Source organism: Cyanistes caeruleus, chromosome 5 (genome assembly GCF_971803275.1).
Source record: "Cyanistes caeruleus chromosome 5, bCyaCae1.hap1.1, whole genome shotgun sequence".
Lineage (NCBI taxonomy): Eukaryota > Metazoa > Chordata > Aves > Passeriformes > Paridae > Cyanistes > Cyanistes caeruleus.
This window is the reverse complement of record NC_141705.1, coordinates 49,660,485-49,683,584: the sequence shown is the minus strand read 5'-3', so window position 1 is coordinate 49,683,584 and position 23,100 is coordinate 49,660,485. Positions and strand designations below refer to the sequence as shown.

Below are 23,100 nucleotides of genomic sequence, written 5' to 3'. Positions count from 1 at the left end.
CTCGGCCCTACACAAGTTAAGAGGCATGAGCTCTGCCTCAAGGGGAAAAACAACTACTAAAATTATTTCTTCACAAAGTTTTAAAGTCCTTTCCCCTGTTCTTATATAGCTACCATAAGATGAGAACAGATTCTGCTCTAACAAACATTACTACTCTTTTCTTTTAATATTAGCTGATTTTGGAATTAATGGACTGTGGTGTAGTGGAGTGAAAAAAATTTAGTCACTGGAGAAAGGATGTTGCCTTTGTTATTACTTGGATTTACTTTAAAAAAAATATCCAAAAAAGATTTAAGAATCCAAAATCCAAAAAAGATTTAAGTCTCTCTTCATAAGACACTTTGCATTTCTTTAAAAACAAAGCAAACAAAACCAAATAAATCAACAAAAAAAACTCAAAGCAAATTGCTACGCTAAATCAACTTCTTTCCATATGAAAGTAGTAAAATCCAAATTAAAAGAAATCCAAGTAAAATTCAGCTCACATTTGTGGATAATACTGTTAGAGAAGACAGTTATAATACAAAAGTGGTAGTAACAAACATACTGCTTTGCTTTTGTCACAGTCACATTAAATCTGACGGCAACAAAATTTATTGACCAGTTTTATACTGTTTTTCCAATCCTGCCCTTTTACCCTTTACTTGATTTTCTAGAACTGCCAGGCAGCCTGTAATGCCACATGTTGGCTGGCCACTCCTCAGGGTAGCTATGATCCAACACAAACTGCATAGATCAACACAGGCTTTATCTGCCATTGTTTGCTGTCCTTGGAAAGCACCTTTATGTGCATCTGTTGCTAGTCCACATATGGCAATCATAAGCCTAGCTTGGATAAAACCCAAATAACACATCTTAACAATGCAAAGCACATACTGCTTAATTCTCATTTGTACTCTGTATGCTCTCTGCATATGAACTGCAAGTTATCAGCGTTCTGGAGAGACATCTGAGGATACACAGTCTTCAGAGAGGCTTTGTCAATAAAACAATAGCTAGCAGTGGGAATGAGAAACACAGACAATGCTCTGTGATCACAGCTCGAGATACACAGAGGTAGTCTGATAGAAAATTACCACTTACTGCTTAGAATACAATTTTCCAGTCTTGTACTCTGGACACAAATAAGCTCTCTGAAGATGCAGCAGTGCAATACCTTGAAGAAAAGCATATTTTGCTTCAAGCAGCAGGGCAACAACTGGGGAATAATATCTCACTTTATGTTGTTAAGACGATCTAAATGTACAGTCCTCTAGGAAACTTCCTATTCACTACAAGTTTCTATAATGCCTGCTACAACTACTACCACAATATCAAATATTTTTTTGGCTGCAACAGCTACTCCTGGGAAAAGTTTGACACAGAGGTACAAACATCTGGTAGTGACCAATTCTGTCTTCAACCCATCTTTAGCCAAAAGCAGAAGGAAATAATTCCAGAGGTGCTTGAGCAGAGGATGTGTACTCTCATAGTCTAACACTGCACCCTCCACAATGTGCTCTAAATCCTCAGGCTGAGCAGTCAGTCATGGAATAGATGGCAACTGTCCACTTTTCTCATACATCAGTGCAAGACCTAAACAAACCACCTGTAAATACTTTAAAGTAAGGCTTTCTACAAATGCAAGGCATTTCTCCTCAGCAACACTACTGCAGTTGCCCTCTACAACCACAAGTGTTAAATCGTTGTGAGTACTCTGATACTTTAAAAGCAGGAGCAATTTTTTCCTCTAGACGCACTTTCATTTTGAAGTATGGCTAGTTTTGAGGTACATGCACATCACCTTCTCAGCAGTTTAGGCATTTGTGTAATCTGTATTAGGCAGGAAATGCTTTGTTTGTACAAAGCTACATACTCAAGTAATTTACTTCTCACTATGGTGTGAACCCAGGGCTCTGCTGTAGTCCCACAAGGAGAGCCAGCAGGACATGCTCCCTGGCTGATCTCCAGCTCATCTGTTTGCTCTGTTCCTCCACCCTCCACAGCCTGTTGTATATAGCAGCCCATGAGTCGCTATTTCATATTTTAATCCAACACAAGCCAAAATTTATTTGGTGTAGTGAAACAACAAAATCATCCATAAGTGAACTAAAATAACTAACAGTAAAGCTGTGAAAAAAGTTCCTTTATTTGTGACATGTATTTCAGTCATTAGGATACAATGATGCATGGATGGAAGAGGAAAGACTGACCCCACATTTCTACCCCACCCCAAATTCAGGGGAAGTCAAATGAAATGGTTAGGACTTGGCTCTTTTCTTCAACACAAGGGTGCATGCCACCCACCAAGAAATGTGAGACAAGCAAGCCAAGCCCAACAAAAACTCCTACAGAACCAGAGTCTTCTCCTCCTGGTATGTGAGCACAGGTAGGAAAAAAGCCTGAGAGATGCCTGACAGGTCCTCTGCTGCCATGGTTTCCTCACAGCCAGAGCCCTCCACACTATAAGCAGGATCTCATGTATAGCTCAAGGGAGAACAAGGTAAAGGAAAAATGGTGGTCTTGAACACAGGAGCTTGTGAATGCCCCTCTTGATGTTATATCTGATGTTACATCCTGATGATACATTTATAGCTGCACAATGGTTTGCCTTTTTCCCATCAATAAAGAATAAGGAAGCAACAGCTACATACAAAAGCAGTAAGGGTGCACACCTCACCCATTCTCCATCTTGTACTCTTTAACATCATCAAAACAGCTTGTACTACTTTCCAGAGACAGACCCCTGACTCCAGCTTCTGCCTTGGATGCACATCTAGATTAATATTTCAGGTCAGATCCAGCAGTCCTTTTGAAGTGATCATACACAAGCTGTGCTTCAGTTCACACCAGGAACACTCTCAGAGGACACAGACTGGATTACTTAAAAATGAAGATGTGCTCCTGGAACACAACTCTTGCTCCATCCACTAGCAGGCGTTTGGTCCATGAGATCACTCTGGAACTAGGCAGAAAGTAACTCAAACCTTTCAATATTTGCAGTGTGCAAGCTGGATCTTCAGCACCACTTCCCCTCCTGTTGGTCCCCACTGCCTGCATTTAGTAGTAACAGCCCTCATAGGCTCATCCCAGAGCGAGACACACATCTCAGCTGGAGCAGCGACCCAGTGTTGTCATACCTACAGAATTCTGATGCTTTCCTGGGTTCCTAAGGGAGTCACAAGTGCACTAACAAAGTAGTGACATTTCCAGATGATCTGTTGCTAAACAGCTGCTGCTGTAACAGGCACAGTAGCAAACTGCAGGACAAGAGAGTATGGCTCCAACTGAAAACACTCCAGGCAGCAGCAATTTTGAAAAGCTGACGCAGTAATGAAAAATCAAGGCATAAAGAGTCAGAGATAACTTAGGAGAATCATTAGCCTAAGAAACAAAGAGGTGATACAATAAGTATATATGAAATTTGGCCCACAGGATGCATATGTAAAAGAAGGGGACTCTACAGGAGAATGGGAGAAGGCCGCTATTTTTTACCTTCCATTTCCTCCAAGATGGTGAAAAAAAGAAACTTCTCTGCTGCAATAACTCATTACTGGGAGGAAAAACCAAAAACCAAACAAACCAAACCCCGCCCCACACCATACACCCAAGAAATACAGAAGACCAGAAAAAGATACATCAATACAAGACCTTCTGAAACATCCATTTTTGCAAACAGAGATTTAGCCTTTTCACAGGCTTGTCTGCAGGACTTAGTATCACTGGCAAACAGTAACATCTGGGGGGTGATGGTAAATAAAAGTATTTTCAAATGCATGATTTTAAAACAGAAAAATGTCTCTCTGCTTCGTTAGTCATAACACCATGGAGTTCTTGCATGCTGTGCATCGGAATGAACATAGGGAACAGAACAATACTCATTGAAACATGCCAAATCAATTTGACTCCAGAATTTTGTCTCTGCAAGCAAGAAACTAGGTGGGGGATGTTTACAAATCTTATTTCCTTGATTTTTGTTGGTTTTGCATTTCCTACAGCAAGCAGTAATAGCAGCAGAACTTGATTTTTCAAGTGTCTGACGGAGGAGGAAAACTAGTCTAGCTTTCTTGTCCGAACAAAGTAGAGTTCAATAGGTGAATAACTGGCATAAATACATACAAGATATGGATTTTTAGACTTTTCAGGATTAATGACTATCAAATATTGGAACTAGCACATCATTTAAGAGCCTGCCTGTTTAGACTATGCATCTTTATGCACTGAGATTCAAATGAAGTGTAACAGTGGATCCCCTCCTCTCTTCTCCAGTCCTATAAAAGCCACACACAGCCCTGTCTTAGAGGCAAGATATAGGCTTTGGGTATCCTTCAGCCTGTAAGGAACATAAGATATGTGCAGTTTCCTTGTTGACAAGAATTTTTAGAAGAACTGTGTGATAGACATGTATGCACTACAATTATGGAGTGACTAGTCTATCACTCCTTCCTGGTGTCCACCACTCACTGGGACAATAAGAGAAGTGAGAATTTTTTCTTGAAAAAAACTTTAGACTTCACTTCAGGGCAAGAAGAGACAGATTTGATCTGACAAATTATGACTGTTTCCATGTACAGAGTTTAGCTTGTCTGAGAACACCAAAGCAGACCTAAATCACCTTAGACAAGTGAAAGTCTATCTTAAAACTTGAGATTCAGATTTAGAGCTCCTGCTCACTAAGAATACAATGCTGGCACCCAGAGGTACCATACTGGCACTCCAAACTACACACAACTTGACTTCTGAGCTGAAGCAACTCATTATGCTGATTTGACTGGAAAAGCTGAGGAGCCAAACTCATGCACATTGTCAGCTTCTTCTACTTCTCCCTCTTCACTTCAGTCAACTTTATACACAAACTAAATCTAATCAACAAAATTTGAAAGATTTCTTCCCTACTTTACTACCTCTGACTTTTGCTACCTCTTACTTAAGAGTTTACCTCAGAACCACAGTGCATTCCTCCTAAAAAGTCCCTCTCCATCAACAATCTTATAAGATCTTATAAGAAGACATTAACAGCAATTCATCACTTAGGCTCACTACTCTTGAACATAAATCTCCTTCAAGTGGCCAGGAAGCTTATTTTCCCAAGCACCCATTGGTATCACAGAACAAATGGCCTTAAGACCACAATATCTAATATATACAACCAAGGAGGGAAACAGACATTTTGTACAATTCTGGTTTATTTTTAAAGAGTCAACAGAAGACATGACTTGAAGTGGTTAAGAAAAACAGTGAAATACAATCATTATCCCCTGCTGCTGAGCAAAAGTGCTGTAAGTAAGCTGCTGAGGTTTTGCACAGACTCTGTATGTTAACAATGTTCATGTCACTGTTGCAGGGAGGAGGGTGGAAATCGGCTGCCATGGATGAACTATTTATTGGTACAAGCTCAAGCCTGGCATGCCTCAAAACACTGGGAGACTGTGAGCTATACAGTCCCACCATGTATAGATAGCTTTATTCATCCCCAGAGTTTACTGCCCCCCACCCCACCCCCAGCTCTCTTTCAGGTTCATGGCTCAGAATGCTAATTGCCCAGCTTTTGTTTAGGGCTGGCTGACTGGCTGTCAAGCCAATTCTATTGCCTACTTGACAAATGAGCTCTTTTGCCTCCCTGCAAAGGCAGTAAGGAAGGCCACAAGACTGGATATTGTGCTTTTCTTTCTCACAAGAAAGTTTAAAGGGGAGAATTCAAGCCAACTTAGCAAAAAAAAGAGAAACTAGGCACCAAGTCCACAAATCTGTCCCAAACTGGTTTTAACTAGCAGTGAATAGGACTCCTGTGAAGTCTGAAATATTTTTTTACATCCTACAATTTTAATGTGGCCTGGAACACTATCTTTTTACCTTTAAAAGATTCTGTGAAGCAACAAAAGTATATACAAGTTGATGGCCAAGCTATAAAACCACACAGCTGAATAGAAAGCTGCACAATGCAAAACAGAAGTTAATCAAAATCCTCCCCACCACCAAATGAAGTTTACAGTAGGAATCCTGAAGACCTACTCCTGCAAAAAACCCTTACAAATTTACACATTACACAAGCAGTGTCAAGTTCAAGTTTGATAAACTCAAGTTCATTGGGGCAGCACCAAATCTTCACAGAACAGCTGACGTCATCTGGCCATGTAGAACCATATCATGATTGCTTTGGAAAAATCTCCAGACAGAGACTTCATTCAAATCATCTCTGAGCAAACTATGCCAGTACTTGGTCACCTTCACATTATAAAAATAATGTGTTCACTGATGTTCAGGGGAAAACACCGCCTGTGTTTCATTTTGTGTCTACTGCCTTTGTCACTGGGCACTACTGAAAACAGCCCGGCTCCATTCTCTGAGTTCTTCCCTCAGGTATTTCCATACATGAAGATTCCCTGAGCCTGCTCTTCTCTAGACTAAACAATCTTAGCTCTCTCAGCCTTTCCTCGCAGGAGAGAAGCTCAAGCACCTTAATCACCTATTCAGCCCTTTGCTGAATTCTCCAGTATGTCAGCATCCCTCTTGGACTGGGGAGTCCAGAACTGGCCTAGGTGCGCCCTCACCAGTGCTGAAACAGAGGGAAAGAATTCCCTCCTTCAACTTGCTGGCAACACTCCTAGTACAGCCCAGGACTCATTTGCCCTGTTTGTCACAAGGTCATGGTGCTGGCTCACTGTTAGACTTTGTGTACACCAGGAATCCCAGGTCCTTCTCTAACAAACTGCTTCATTGTCATACAGTGTACCATTACAACAGCCCATAATGCTTAAGGGGTATCCATCCCAGCCTTAGGCAAGCAGCAGCCTAGCTAGAGAAGTGCTTTTCAGTTATTTTACAGATCTCTCAAGCCCCTGGCTTCCATCTTCAATTCCTCATGAGCAGTAAGAATAACTCTGTCTGGGATCTAACTGGTCTGCTCTGAGCTAAATAACACAGAGCCTATGAGTACATGGAACTTGATCCTGCTGACAGCAGCTTTTGGCCACTGCCTGTCCTCTAAAGAGCTGAGTGAAATAAAGGACTCAAACTGGTTTGACACAAGTTCACCTATACCTAATACACCATTTTGATTGTCACAACCATGAATTAAAACACTCCATACTACGCACTGCAAAATAAAACAGCTAAAGAAGTTGGGGAAATATGATAATTTCTCAAGGAAAAACCCATCATTTAAACCAATAAACAGTATTTTATTTTACTTGTTAATTTTTTTAAAAAAATCTAAAAACCTACTACATATGGAGCCTGAGTCAATGCATATTAAGCTGTGGTGGTCTTATTTGCTCATCTTAAAACAACATGGCATTTTCTCCTACTTTGAGAATCTGATTAAAAGTGGTTTAAGATGATTTGATAACAGACGTCCAAATCGCAAGTAAAAACAAGAGCTTTGGCTTCTGGCTATTAACAATTATGAATTGAATGCATTTTCCCTAGGAAAGGGTACAAGCTTTCCCATACAGAAAATATGTAAATCCTAACAAACCAGGATTCCACCAGAACACCTTCTAGCTGTTAAGACTGGCATACTTTAGACATCAAAGACTAAAACACTATAAAAACTATAGCTGTTTTCCCTTTATCTGCTCATTCACACTAAAGAGGAATCATTTGTGTTACCTACTGTAATGATACAACAACAATGTTCAAATGTCTTGTGTAAAGCCACTCCTAAACAATGCAGTTCTCTAAGGCTTAGACATAGCTACAAGTTCTGAGAGTATGTTCAGAGTATTAAATAAAATATGTTTTTACATCTTTGCTGAATAAAAAAGTCACAGCACCTCTTTCTAAGCCTATCTGAGCTATCCAATATCAGAATCATATGGTATGTCAATATGCACATACATATATAGGTGTATACAGTGTGCATTAGTTAATACCTCATTACTGTTTGTAATGATCCATATCCAAGGCACACAGAGCAATTAGAATATAAGTCAACAACTCAAAATTTGTCCTGAATTTTTTTAGAGCCAGAACTCCAGAGCTTCCAAATGTGTTATTTGTTCTGCTGCAAGCACCAGTTATTATGCCTTAAGTGAAGATCAATTTCTAACTTACTCAGTGTTTTCCATCAAAAGAAGAAAAACCAATTATGTAACTGAATAACACAGCATCATTGTTAACAGACAGATTTTATTATTTTCAATCTTTTCAACAAAGAAGAAAAGGAAACACTGGCTTTAATTTCAGCTGTTGTGTTTTTAGAAAGCCAGACTCTTCATCCAGTAACCCAAGACATACTGACTTGTTTTGTAAATTATGCCATGACAATTTAACTTCTTCCCAATTTCTACAGCAAGCAAAATAAAAATTAGGCTCTGGTTCAGAAATGTTTTCTCTTTCCCTGCCTGCTCACCCCACACACACTTCCCATTTCAAAGCTGATTTTAGAGTCTTGCAACAAAGGATGTCCTAGTGGCCAGTTTAATTTGCACAAGAAAAAGCAACAGTTATTCTGCCTCAGGTTTCCCTTGGTTTTCAGGGCTCATCTTGATTTTCAGTTTTTTGGCTTTGTTTTCTTAAGAGGAACAGCAATTAACATGCTATGTTAAAGAAAAGCCTGGTTGGGTATTTTCAGGAAGCTGCCTTCTAAGACATGTAGGCTCCCCCTTCATTCCTGGGGACACCCTGCCCATACTGCCCCAGCAGGGTGTTCTGGTATCTGAGCTGCAGTCTGAGTGTGCAAGGATTGAAATGGTTATTTTATGGGCAAGTGTCAGCCACCATTTCTTGCCAAGGTATTCTTGGGAAGATTCCAACGATGTTCCTCTAAGTGACCCAAGCTAAGGTTTTATTTGACAGAGAGGCTTGATTTTACTTCAGTAGAAACTGTGTGTGAACACAAAATATGCAACATATTACTGTTTCAGTATTTCATCAGAAGAAGAGAGATAAAGAGGAAAAACAAAGTTTGGTGCTATGTTCAACTTACCTTTTCATTCCATGCCCACAATCCAATCCCAAGAAATGCTATGCCAAGGAACTAAAGGAAAATGAAAAAAAAAAAAAAGAGCAGGAATTAGAAATTTGTGGTGGTTTTTGTCTGTTGTTTTTTTTTAAAGATACATATTGACTCCTCTGCTGGATAATAATTTTATCAGGACTGAGAGGAGCTCAGTGAGAGTTTTACAATATGTATCTGGTTTATTTTACAGTTTGACTACTTTAAGAATTTAAAACTTGCACAACTCAGGGATGTCCCACAAAGGAACAGTAGATGCAATAGGTGTTACTTTATCAGTACCAAACAAGAAAGGTTCTTTTTGAGTTTGTAGGACTCAAAGCAAACTCCACACTTAAACAACACTTTTGTTTGCTATTTGACTATTGCATCACCACTGCCTGCACAAAGCAATTGCCCTGGCAGCATTCTCCCAATAAGAAAGAAATTTTTTTTAAATCTTAATTACACATTATTATCAGTTTTAGCAATGCTGTTCACATAAACTAACCCATAATTTCTGAGGGGGAAAAAATAATAAAAATAATACCGGTCTGAAAGACTAAGAATTTTTAAAAGCCCTGCAGCTAACATTTGACTTAACATAACTTTTCTGATAATGTTTCATAAGGGAAGTTTCATTCCCTTTCTCCTCCAAGGGGCTCAAAAGCACCAAATTCAAGAGATAGTCTTTCCCCCATGGTGAAAAAGAGAACGCAATCTTTGATTTTGTTATATCCCTGTGTCCTCCATCCCACTGAATAATTTCAAATGCATCATTTCCCTCCAAATCTACAGGGATTCCATACAAAAGCTACACTAATCATCAGTAAAACAAGCAAAACAGGCAGAATAAGCACTCCATCTCCCAACATGATTACTGTGTATTTGGCATGAAACCATATCAATCACATAAAATGTTTAAAAAACATTTAGTAGACATCTGAGCACACGTCTAAATGTCCATCTGTCCAACTTGCATATTTGATTTTGAAAGTGCCAACTACAAAGAAAACTATTTTCACTGTAGTTTCAGGGCATATAATAAAATGTTGCTCAAACATAAAACTGGTTTTCTTTTTCACTTCTCCACACTGCAGCATACAGATTTATTTTGGCACATAAATACCCTTTCTTTTAAGATCTGCATAAACAGTGAAGAAACCTAATAATTTGTCTTTTGCAAACAGAACAAAAGTGTTTTTCTGTTGAAAAGTGGGTGGAGGCAGGAATACAAACTTTAAAACCCTTCCCAGAAATGATTTCAACAGTTTCAAACAAAGACTCCTTCCTTAGATGCACTTTTTTTGAAGGGGCAATTTCAGCTTTGTATTACAAAGGATATCTGTAAAGCACAACCCATTATCAAGCAGAATATACTTGCTACATGCCCTGAAGTTCCCAAACACCCCCTGCATTTCTGTAACTTTCTTCTCCAATTGTTCTGTGCCAGCTACCCAAAGGACCATGCATACTGGGAATTAAACTTTTCCTTTTTGACTTGAGTCATGACTGTAAATTTAAACAACGGTCAGCATTCTTCAAATGAAACTTGCAGGCTTGGCTGCAATTTAAAAAAGATAAATGGAAATTTTTCTTAGATGGAAAGAAGGACTGCTGGTCAAGAAAGTCTTATTTCAGACTTCATTATTTATAAAGTACAAATACTTACAAAGTATGTGGATTTGAGAAAGTCAGTACAGCTTCTTGTGATACACCACAAAAAAAGCCAAAAAAGGTCATCTTACCTGTATCAAGACTGCCTTTTTTATGTTTATAAAGCTTGCCAAAAATTGTGTGTAATCTTTCTGACTGCAGTCATTATTTGAAACTTGAGATAATGCTGTTCAAGTTTCCAAATCTCTCTCAGACAAATGCAGCTCTCTTTTGCAGTAACAGACACCTTTCCTTCTTTCTTACACAGTCAAAGGCGTCACAGTTGAAGAAAGAGGAATGAGGAGGAGGGAAGCTACATATTATAAAAATCCATAAATTACATTTGGAAGTGGCAAATTGTTATCTGTAAAGGGTCACAAAACATTGTTCTGTGAACAGGTTAATATGGTTTCGAACAGCACAAGCATGGAAAACTAGAATGGAAGTATTTGACCAGTGCATATGAATGCAACTTCACATTCATATGTATCAGCTGCAGGTCTGGCCTGGCTTCACTGACTTTACATAAATTTAATCCAGTCAAGCATCCTGATCCTTCACCAGAACTTGAGACTTAAGGATAAGATTACCTCATGAGTTGCAAAAGGTGACTTAGAGTAAACTACACAGGTCTCCAGCCAGGCCGAGCTCATCCCCATTTACAGACTGCATGATCAGACCATACTGTGCTAAACTAAAGCACCTAAAAAACAAGGTTGTCTAGCTTCTGTCAAGAAAAAACCCAGAAAACTCAGGTTTCAGACTTTTCAAAAGGATACAAGAATTACATGCCCTCTCATATCCGCTCAGTCCTCTCCATACCCTAAACTAGAAATGATTTTTTTGAGAAGATGAAGAAGAGCAGATGAGGAACAACGAGCAAGATCCATTAGGAGAAAAAAGATTCAGAATGGAATCACGAACTCTATCACAGGATGCTGTGGAAATCAAAAGCTTAATGGCATTCAGAAAAAAAAAAATAGATAATTAACATTTGGCCCATAGCTATTGAAATGTGATTCTGATGCAGCTTCTGGCTCAGAAAGTTTTTACACTGACACTCATTGGGAGACTGAAATCAGGAGACGATTGCTGCATGCATGTTTTGTTGGTTAATTGCCTCTTGACTTGGAGGAACTTTACTTGCACTGCTTGAGACACAATACAGAGGTAGACAGACCACTGACCAAAGCCCCTACAGCGATGCCCTAGGAAAGGCCCACCATTGCACAAACACAGCCTGCTACGGGGATAAAGCACACAGACTGCTCTCCGTACCCCCCACCGGCAGAAAACAGATGTTCATGAGAAGGCTTACACCTCTCACCAGGATTAACTTTGGATTTTCTTGACAATTATGAAAGAAACTCCTGCACAGCCTAAAATTATTTGGAAGCAATTCCAATGAGCAATAAAAAGGTGGAAGTTTACCTCATTATCAACAAAACGCTTTACAGAGAAAAAGCCTCAATTCTCCATAGACATCTAATAAGACCATCTGGCCAAACTATAAATGGTTGCTGCTGCAGAGCATGTAAAATCTTGATTTCCTTTTTTATAAAAAAATTTTCAGGAGAATATTAAAACATTTCTCTGGAGCATTAGCCTGAAAAAAAAAAAAAACCAAACCAAAAATAAAACAAAAAAACCCACAACCAACTTGCATAGCAGTATTTTCCCAGCCATAAGTTTTCTACTCACAAACAAAACCCAAATATTTTCATGTTTCTCTTCTATAACAACTAAATGTATTTAAAAATAGAAGGTGTAGCAGTATTTGTGCTGTTACTCTGCTTGTGAAATTCACATGCTGTTTTCCAAAGTGAATTGAGCATTTTGAGCTGTATTTTATTCTCAGTCTTGCCTGCATGGAGGAAAATTATTCTTTTTTGGTAGGGATGCAGCATCACACAGCACAGTATTGCATTTAAAGGCTATTGGGGAAAACACTAACAAAAAGCACTAACAAAAAGCTCAGAAAATCTTTGAGAGGCACTTACATAGAGTGACCAGCAATTACTAAACATAGGGAATTTTTTCATCTCAGCTGACATTCTTAAATAACTTGGCACCAGTTTTCAACTGAAAGGACAACAGCAGCAGGCCAAGCAGTAAGAGGTTGGTTAATGCGCCATGCGCATAAACCAATGTGCCTTCAAGTGTGGTTACATTAAACACTTGTGAGAGGTGGAAGTCTTGTGCAGGCACCTAATTTCACCTTCCTTGTGACAACACAAACACCAGCCAAACCCTGCCAAAACTGCTGAAGTTCAGAAGCAGAGCTTTCTGGCTAGAGCTTTTCTGGTTTGTTGGGTCAGGGAAGCAGGGGGCTGCGTGTTTAAGTCCTGTATTTTGGAAGTGTGAAAAACTCCCACCTGCCCTTCCTCTGAGGTGCCAGAAGAAAATTTTGTGCACGGTGTTAGCATGGAGACTACCAGGATTCCCATGGGCACTTCTGTGTTTCCTCCACACCAGTATGCTGTAGGTTATTCACTGAGCAAGACTTCCTGCTGTGACTCAAGCAGCACAGCATAGAACACGAGGTACAGTATTTTACCAACAGCACAGCGGTGATCAGGACAACATGAAGTACAGCATTTCACACCCTGAAATACAGTCAGGAAAACACATGGCTCCTGAGCTTTGTATATGTATAAAGCAGTGCTGACAAGCTCCTAAATGAACTCCAAAACCCCAAATGGACAATTTTTCCCAAAGAACTTCCTCTGCAGTAGTCTGTGCTCAGACTCAAAGTTATTTTAGCTGCAATACTCACTGCTTATTTAAAGTATTTTATGTCAAATAAGTCCTTTTGCTTTTTGAAGCCAGAGCAAAAAATGAGTGTCATGCGTGTGTCCGCTTTTGTCAGTGTCAAAAAGGGATTTATTTGTTGGTTTTGTCACATGTTTGTTTTTAAGTAGCTGTGGCAGAGAAAGAGCACCAAAGTAGCAATCAAAACGAAGTTTCACACAGTTTTCTTCTCTCCTCCAAGCCAGTGATGTGCACTCTCCTTAAAATGTCACTTAGCATTCTCTCAAGCAGAACAGACAGGACATCCTCTCAACTCTACAGCTTTCACCTGGACCACTATCACATGGAAGAGAAGTACCAGAAGTCTGCTCTTATTTCTTTTTTCCATATGCCCCAGTTTCAATGACTTTTCCATTCTCAACATAAATTGTTAAAGCATTTCATTTTCAAGTGGCTAAAAACATGTGCTGATGAAAGGAGAGGCAAACTGCTCAAAGCACACCTATATATACACATCTATGCTAATGCTTACAAAAAATGCTTTCCTCTAAAGCCCATTTCTTGTTTGCCTTGAGATCAGCAGCAAGAAAACTCCACGTACTACAGTCAGTGAATGAAGGTGCTGATGAAGATGCTGCGTAGGTGACTAATTACCATTTTAGTTCATGGCGACATTCAGACATAGAATACAAGATGTCAAACCTATTTCCATTTTATGTTCAGTCTCTAAAAAACATCAAACTATATTTCACAGATAACTGTCTTGGTAAAATCTTTTCTCTCCCGACACAAAACCCACACATGTGGAATTAAAAAAAAAAAAAAATTCCCAGTTTCCACACATTTTTCTTAGTTAAATCAGGGACTTGACTGATTTGACTTATCCAAAGGGGAAAAACAGACCTGAGAACACAATGAGAAAAACTGCCTGCCACATCTTGCAGGATCCTTTGCATGATGTTTTCTAATGAAAAATTAAGCACACAGTTTTCAGACCCCAGTTTTCAGACCAAGACACTATGGCTGTTAATGTATATTTTGTTTTAACCAGTATGGGGGTTTCCATTTTGTCTGACAAGAAAGCAAGATCTATACACTCCTCACAATGCAGAGTCAATTGCCATGAGTTTCTTACTGTCTTTTCCAGTTCTTTAATTGTTAAAGCAAGACATCTGGTTTCTGTTACTGTTGCTCTAGGTATTTATTTTATTGCTTTCTGGCAGTGCAATTGTATGCACTGCCAATCAGCTTGGAGCAAGCGTCCCTTAAGACTGAAGTCCCTCTCCTCTTGTCCATAGAAATTGATATTCTGGAAAATACACAAAGAAGGATGAATTATGCCCTATTTCCCCTGCTCCAACTTTTGAACAACTCCCCTCAAGCCTAGACAAAATAAATTTAACTCTTTTCAAATGCACACTGAGACTCTTCAAACTCAGGTCCTGATGCCTAAAGAAAATACTCCCCTTGGAGCAGATTTATTTTAAAGGATACAAAACTTTAACATACCAGTCACTTTGTAAAATTCTTCAAAAAAAGTTTTTGGGAGTGTAATATTTGTATTTCTGTGAGATCTAGCTCATTTCCTAGTACCTTTTTTTCCCCATACAAAGACCACTAAGGTAAATACCACCACTACCAAACACACATTCAAAAAGCCTAGAGTTGAAGTAACAAGACATCTCCATTCACAGACACTTTGGTACATTCATCTCACATAGATCCCATCCTTTCTCATCTTTCTACTCTCTAGTGGAATTTTTTGCACCACACTTTTTCTCTGCTCTCCTTGATCCCAAAAGACTTTGTAGAAAGACTGAGAAATTCTGCTGTACACACCTTTCCAAGGATCTCTGCCCTGCCTTTGCTTCTGAGCTACAGTAAGTGCTACATGGCCTTTTGCTTTTCCTATCCAGCCTTGTTCTCATCAATACCACCCCATCTCTAGCTCAGTCCTCTCCACTGCAGCACCCTTGACTGAAATCAGTTTCTATTTGCAAAACCTTCTAAAAATTATGTAACTTGTGCTGTAGCAGCATATATAAACATTATGGGCTTAAAATGCAAACATGCACAGTAGAAAAGTGTAAAATAAAATAACTGGGGAAAAGCCCTAAACCTTAGTTTGACATCCTCTATCATTACACTCATCATTTCTCTTAGGCAGTTTGACAATGCAAAGACATAAAAGTCTTCTCATTCTGGCATATAAATCAGGTGTAAGAAGAGGTATAGGGGCAAAGGAAGCATGTTTTGCTTCAAGGCAGGGTGAGGGAAAAAGGTCTGGAAGCAAAACCACAAATGGGTCATTTTCCAGGTCTGCTCTGTTGCCCAGGGTTAGCAGCTTCCAGCCCCTGAGGGCAGCTAGAACTGTTCTGTCTTCTTCCTGCTGCTGTGCCAACCTTACTCATCCCAAACCCCTCTACCTGAGCTTCAGACTGTTTAGGTGCATCTCCACCATGAGTCGTCATGTTCTTTTTCTGAAGCCACTGCTCTACTAAAATTTTGAAAAATAACACCACACCCACAAAAAACCAGAATACATTAAGTGTCATTAGGAAAGTGATACACAAGTGCTCACTTATTTCAGTTGCAAGCAGTAAAGCTGTAACATCTGATTCAGGCACTCGATACTGCAAACAGAAACAATCTGAGCTAGTCTTTTTCCCTGGTAACAAATGGGCAATTACATTGCCTACACAATTGATTGAACAGCTGAGAACATCAAGAGTGCAGAGCCAGGAAACACAAACAGGTTTGCTTGTCAACGCAGCAGGATACTCTGAATGCTCAGCATTTCCTTTTGGGAAAGCAGTCTCAGCTCCTAGCTCTGCTTTTAGGTTATAGAGAGGGAATCCCAAAATCTTCTACCCCAGCTACACAAGCTGACACATCCCAGGTTGTTTCATAGGAGATTTGTTCTCAGAGATTTCATAGAAGATTCAAAGATTTGTTCTCTTCACATTGCAGAGAAGCAAATGCAAGTGGAGGATGAGGGAGGAGTGAGAAGACTGAAGTAGTCTGGACAGAGAGGCAGGATTGTGAACACCACCAGCATTACAGAAAAACTTGAGCCAAACAATCTAACCTTGCTCTCCTTCTACTTAAAAAAAAAAAAAAAACAAAACAAGCAGCACAGAAAAGACTGGGCATCAAGCAAATGGTGAACACACCCCCAAAATGCAAATGCACAGAGAACTTTTCCTAGCAACTTTTTCAACACCTTTATTGCCTCTTCCCTGCACCAAATGCTCATTCCTGGTTCTCCTTCTAGAGTCTCCCACAATAAGATGTTCAAAACCTTTTATAAAGAAACTGCTACCACATATATGATGAAAACATATGTTGAAAAGGTAGGAAGTGAGTCAGTGCAATTTAGTAACATGCCAGAAGCCAAGTTCACATATCCAAAATCCTGACCCTGATACGATGTGCTTGTACAGCTTATCACACTTCTCCCCTGATCATATCTAATTCAGAGTTATAAATTCTCTAGCAGCAAATGCCCAAATGTATGGCATATGTTAATACATGAAATAAATCAACTTCCAACAACTATAACACTGAGTGTGGGACAATGCAGGAGAGAAGCAGACGGCAGAAGGGCTGTGGTAGGTTTATCAAGAGTTGACAGCCTACAAACACTTCATTTAACAAAGGTGCAGCAAGATGTACAGAGGCCAGCAGTACTTTGTCAACATAAACAAGAACAGAACCTCAAAAGTCACACCTATGCAAAACTTGGTTTTTCAGAGAGATGTAGGAGGAAAAAACGCCAAATGCTAAATAGGCAGGTATCAAAATTATTTTCTAATACCCATGCCCAATTGCTATCAGCAATCCAGATGCACAAAGCTAAATTACAAGACACATGTTGCGTGAATACTGACAAAAATTCCTCATCGCTTTGTACTTTGCAGTCATTGCTAGACAGGGAAATGTCTCAAATGGAGTACTTTTACCCAATATCAACATTTCCTGTGTGTTACACTAACTGCCCAGAACTAAAAAATCCAGATTATGTATTAGAAATAGTTCTATTTCTCAGACCACTGAGTGCAGCTTCTGGAGACACTGGAGGTCTGCTGAACAAAGCTTTGAAAAATTCTTTTCCAGAAGGTAATTCAGCTCTGCATTTTGCTTTGCAGTGTGTTGCTTCTTACTAATTCTAGAGGTTACTGCATGTACATTAAACAAGACTGTTTACCAAATCAAGCTATATTTTTAATTATGTCAGTATTAACCCATGCTTAGTATCTATACTTATATCTTTCTAATTTCCAATAAAAGTAAAATATGCAGGGATTGACATAATAATATGTTCTATTAATAAATAATAAATAATAATTGACATAATAATGTCCTTTCTGCAATAGCACACTTCGCAGGGGCAAAGTAATTTCTTTTCAAACACAAGCAACAAGGAACAAACAGGCAGCAACAAATGGTCACAGTGCTGTTTTCCTGAGGGTTTTGTTCCTAGGCAAAAGTTCCACCTTTTGGTAGCAGCAAAAGCACCTCTATTATTTGTCATTCTCAAACAAGGTGTTGGGGGCTTGACTAAACATGCAGACAAAATCATCTTCACTTTTGTTAAGATGCCCCTTCAGATCACGTCTGTTTTATGCGACATGGCAGCCTGGGATGGCTTTGCTGCTGACACCTTTGCTGGACTTGTGCTGAAGATACAAATGCAACACTACCACTGCAATTTAATTTGAGGATTAAACTTGCTTTAAGAATAAATGCATTGAAAAAACAGAACTACACTGGAAGATTTCCAGTTCACTATGACAGAGCCTCTTCTTATATAATTACAACTTAGCCAACAGTATGAACAGTATCACCTACATCATATAAAATACTCATCTGCTTGCAAGTGCAAACTTTTATTCCCAGTTTTACTGCCACTTTGAATTACATTATTTCCATAAACTATGTAGTTCCCAATGAATCCACCAGCTTCCTGTTTGCACAAACCTCTACTTTGCACAAACACTAATAGCTGATTCCGACACCTAGCAGTAAAACAAGAAAACATCTTTGAGGGATCTGGAAATGTAATTGTAGTACATGCAGATGGCTCCCTAAGAGAAAAGCTATAAAAAGCAAGTGACTAAGACCCTTGTGCTGCAAAGCTGTGCTCTTGCAGTCAGTCAGTCTTTGCCTACCACTTTTTCAAAACAACATTCCAACAAATAAAATCCCCAACAACTGTGCACAGAGGACTGGATTTGGTTTGATTTCATGCACTCTCCCATCACTTCAACTGAGTCCAGCAACTGCTACTCCTCATAGGAAAAGTTTCTTTCTTTCTGCTCAGCCCCAGAAGAGTTTCAAGGCACCAGGTGAGCAGCACAAAGCAACCATTTAATTATAAAAATATGAATACTGGGTAAGTTTCCATGCCCAGCTGGACATTGTTAGAAAAGTGAATAAAAGAAATTATTTATTTTTTACTACTGAGTGCCAGCAGTAAAACTCATTTCCAAACTTCAGCTGTTTCCCACGGAAAAGTCACTCTGCACAGAATCTCAAAAGAGACATCCACAATCCACAGACTCTCAACTCCTGTCCTCCAAGCAAAATCCACTACACTTGGCTTGATCAATTGGAAGATAACAAGATTTTCTAGAACACTGTCTGTAAAATCCCACAGAATCTTGTTGGAATAGTGATGCTTTGGGCACATTACACAACAGCAATGTGCTACGGCAAGCAGACCTCTGTCAGACAGAAGGGCTCAGAAAGCCTCCTGACCACCCTGATAGAAGGTTTCTCAGCACCAATAATACAGTCAAGGATAGAAAGAGATCAAGAAACGTGTGTTCTAGCAAACCTGTGATAAAAACAAGGGCAAAAGCACCAGCCAGGACATTTCCTCAACTTCGCTTAAAAGTCTTCAAGTTCCAAAAAAGGACAACTCCACACTACAGATAATCCCATATATTAGCTAACAGATAATTCCAGTGATGCATTTATACAGCAGAGAAGATGAATCTCAGCTGCTAACTGGAGACAACTAATTCCTGCTAAAAACACCAGTGTCAAGAGGGCACCCTGGTAGAGGAAGGGTAAAAACTTGAGCATAAAGGAGAACATGCACAGCACCAAATTGCTAAATCAATCTTGACACCTCTCTGCCTACACTGCAACTTCAATCCATGCTAGAAGAGAAAATAAACATTTTGCAACACAAAAGTGCAAGCACAACACTACACAGAAGAACAACTTATTTGGGTTTTTTTTCCCCTTATCTGAAAAATAATGCCTAAGTTTTACCCGAAGTTAAGAATATCAGAAGTTTTACTTTTCAGCCACTAACTGACAAAAAAAAGCAACAGGAAAAGATTCAGCTTGAAAGGCTTCTTTTCCCAGAGAAGTGTTCGGAAAGGAAACCGCTCTTAAGAGAGCTTCTCCTGCTTTTCAGCCTTGCTTTTGTTTAAGAGCAAGTATATCTGGAAGCTGATTCTAAATTTGAGAAGTAAATGCAAACAGAACTAAATAAAGTTTAACTGAGCAAGGAAAAGCAGTATCAAACATTTTTCCTGTTTTTCAGTAATCCCATTCACTGATCCTCTTTGAAGCAACTGAAACTATTTGTACATTGACAAACATGTCCAGGAAAGTCGAGAATGTTCTGCCTGCCTTCTCTTCCATTTCAAAACAATTCAGCCTAGAAAATTTCCCCATTAACCTGTTCTGTTGTTCATCCACTACAAGGACATTAGAAACCTTTCAAAGCATGAATTGTTTTCCTTTAACTGTATTTGCATACTTTTAGATATTTATTTGAGCTGAAACATCAGGAAACAAAGACCTTTAAATCTGGTCCTGCTGCAAATAACCCTGCATTGGGCTACCCAGAGACAGGGAAAGAGAAGAGGTCTTCAACAACGCACAGCTGTACCAGCTGTGACCACGACTGTGGAGCTGTCAGCAAGAATCCTTTCTGACCGCAAACAAATTGGAACAGTAGGAGGGCTGAACATATGGGACATACAGATGGCATGAAATCTAACAATCCAAACACAGTATCATATACTTAAAGACTAAGAAAATATGTGCTATAAGCTGACTTTTTTTTCACTGGAAACACAGAAGACGGCCTTGAAATTGCATGCATCAATATGTGAGCTAGCAAGTTGATGGAATACAGAAAGAGAAAACACTTGACATTTAATACAACATTCTCAGAAAGATTACAACTGCTTTCTGTAAATTTCCTTCACATCCATTATCTCTGCAAAGATGTAACATGGCCAGCACCACCAGTACAGCTGTAGCCCACTTAATGTTTGTGGACACGTCTTCCAAGTGTCACATTGCCACTGGCAGTGCCCAACTGTAGGAGTTACAGCATATGGATTATAACTCCCATAGGACCCCATCTATATCCTACTACTGCACCCCATCAACACCAATGAAACTGGGTTCTCAGGATTATTGTAAATGGACCTGTAACCCTTCATAAGTAGCTGGGCATGTCAGCATAAAACTGCACCTTCATTAACTACATGTCAACCTAAACAATGCTAGGGAGACAAGGCAGGCCAGAGTAGACTTAAATGCAAACACACAAACAGAAGCATAAAAGATTACAGCTCCCTAACTCCTTAGAATGACAGGGTATTTTTTATCAAGGAACATGTCTTCAACAGCTCCTTCTGTGACTGCAAAACTCCTGGTCTCCCTAGTAAATCATCAGGCTTGTGTCACACAAACAGTAAGGAAGAAGGTTTTCTAGCATCAGGCTCGTAATTGCTTTGCTCCAAAGTCACTCATTTATTCAACCACCCATGGTTAGCCCTAGCCACCTACCCTGGAAGCACAGCACACTGTTTCCAGCATGGGGTGGGACTCCTCAGTCAGCCCCCATTTAGATGCGTCTGCATAAAATCACCACTTAATTCCATGACATTTGGTACAGCGCTGACCCCTATTCCCACAGAAGGCATGAAAGGAGCCCAGTGTAGTGGAACTGCGTTCCCGGCACGGCCGCGCTCTTCTGGCTGCCCTCACATGACCTCTGCTTGGTTTCTGTCACTGCCAAATGGGCAGAGCACAAACAAGTGCAGGGTGGCGTGTCACATCCTCTCTCTGGATGCACCAAATCAAGCAATTAGACTCTACAGCAGGCACCCTTAGGGCATTAAAAAGAGAGAGCAAGAGGAAAAGAGTGTGTGAAGACGGAGAGACACCACCGATTACTTTTTGTCTCTCCTTCACTTAATCCGGTAATTAGCACTACCAGCTCTTGCCTCAGGCAGGGCAGAAGGAAAAACCCTTTATGAGTTGGAATGATATGGCCCAAATTAAGCAATGGGGTTGCTGCTCTGCCTGTCATTGCAGTCAATATATATGATTTTTATGTAACAATGCAGGACAACAATCCATCCATAGTTTTCTACACTGTCAGTGTGGTCTATCACCAACTTGCTTGGAGCTCCTACTCCTGCCTCTCCTACACAATTCCTGCAAGATACGGATTTTTGAAGCTGTGCTACAAGAACTTACCAGCCCCAATCTGTAACATGTACAAGCCCCTGCACTCTCAACCAACAAGGACATTTCTGCACAAACAAAGAGCTTCTGATCAGCCATGAGGCCGTGTGGAGGCTGGAGCTGAGAAAGAAGCAGCAGCAGGAGAAAGCCCACACTCCACAGCCTTCCAGTGACTAAGAGAGATTAGATTTGGCTGCTGGCTGAGCTGTCTGTCCCCGTAAGACACTGCATCTATTATCCATCTAAAGGCATGAAATACAACTAATTTTTTTTTTTTTAATGTTTGCAGAAATTACACTGTTTTAGTTCTCCAGGCAAAAGATGCACAGCAATCAGTATATACAAATACACCAAACTGTGGCACAATTCCCTCTAGTTTCCCTTTTGACTTTAACAGTGTACAAGAATTACTAGAAGCTTTTGAAAATTCTCTCCATAATAACTATTGATGTCCACAGTGCCTGACTTAAGAGAGCAATTTATTACCAAATTTGTAGTAAAAACTGAGAAGTGTACCAAAAAAGCATAATGGGAAACCGGTAAACTCTTCTTAATTCTACTGTCAGTAATTCTCATCACAGAATTAGAAGGCTAAAAATAGTACCACTGTCTTTGAAGCCACCTGCTCCATGTCCTCTCAAAACGTATTTTTATTTTAGAAAGAAAAAAATTAATGAGTGTCCACCAGCTTTACCAGATTTTCTGTTCCTTAAAATTGCATGCAATCAGTTTCACAAATGAAATTGTTTTACCTCTTCATTTGAGAATAGCTGCTTGTATTTTTGTATTCTCCCACAGTTTATTTTTTTAAATGGTTATCCCCTTGCAAAATTAAGGCATCTTATAGATCACAGATTTCCTGGAGAAGAAAAAAAAAGTTCCACAAATATAGATTCCATTCTTTTCATCAATTTAAGGATTCCCTCAATTCTTGGCTCCCTGTAAATATGAAATAACTTCATCCAGTTCGAGTCCTAAGGTATTCAGACATGCTTATAAAATATATCAATTACTTTATCAACAAATCTCACTAAGCAGTGTAACACAAACATATCCTTCCTATTTCTGCCACATGAATCAGCAATAACTGGCAGCAAAACCAAAGACCCTAAGCTGCCTGATACTCTATCCTATGCACAGGAATCTTTTTTGGGTACTTTCCTATATTTCTATGCAGCCTTCTCATAAACCAGGAGTGATAGGACTGGAGGTTTGCACAAAGTAAGGAGACGACTACTCTGTGGGCCAATCTCCACTGACAGAAGCAGTGC

The 23,100-nt window shown here is 39.6% G+C and overlaps 1 protein-coding gene across 2 annotated transcripts in view; it reads right to left on the bottom strand.

The window, feature by feature from the left end:
* TSPAN5 (tetraspanin 5) overlaps window positions 1-23,100 on the bottom strand; it is an 83,126-nt gene that overhangs the window by 15,366 nt on the left and 44,660 nt on the right. Inside the window, exon 2 of one of the 2 annotated variants that reach the window (XM_023927020.2) lies at window positions 8,909-8,959. The exons of the other annotated variant lie outside the window; for it this stretch is intronic. Within the exon in view, the coding sequence (XP_023782788.1) occupies window positions 8,909-8,959 (51 nt within the window). The remainder of the gene's footprint in view (window positions 1-8,908; window positions 8,960-23,100) is intronic. 2 annotated transcript variants of the gene reach the window in all.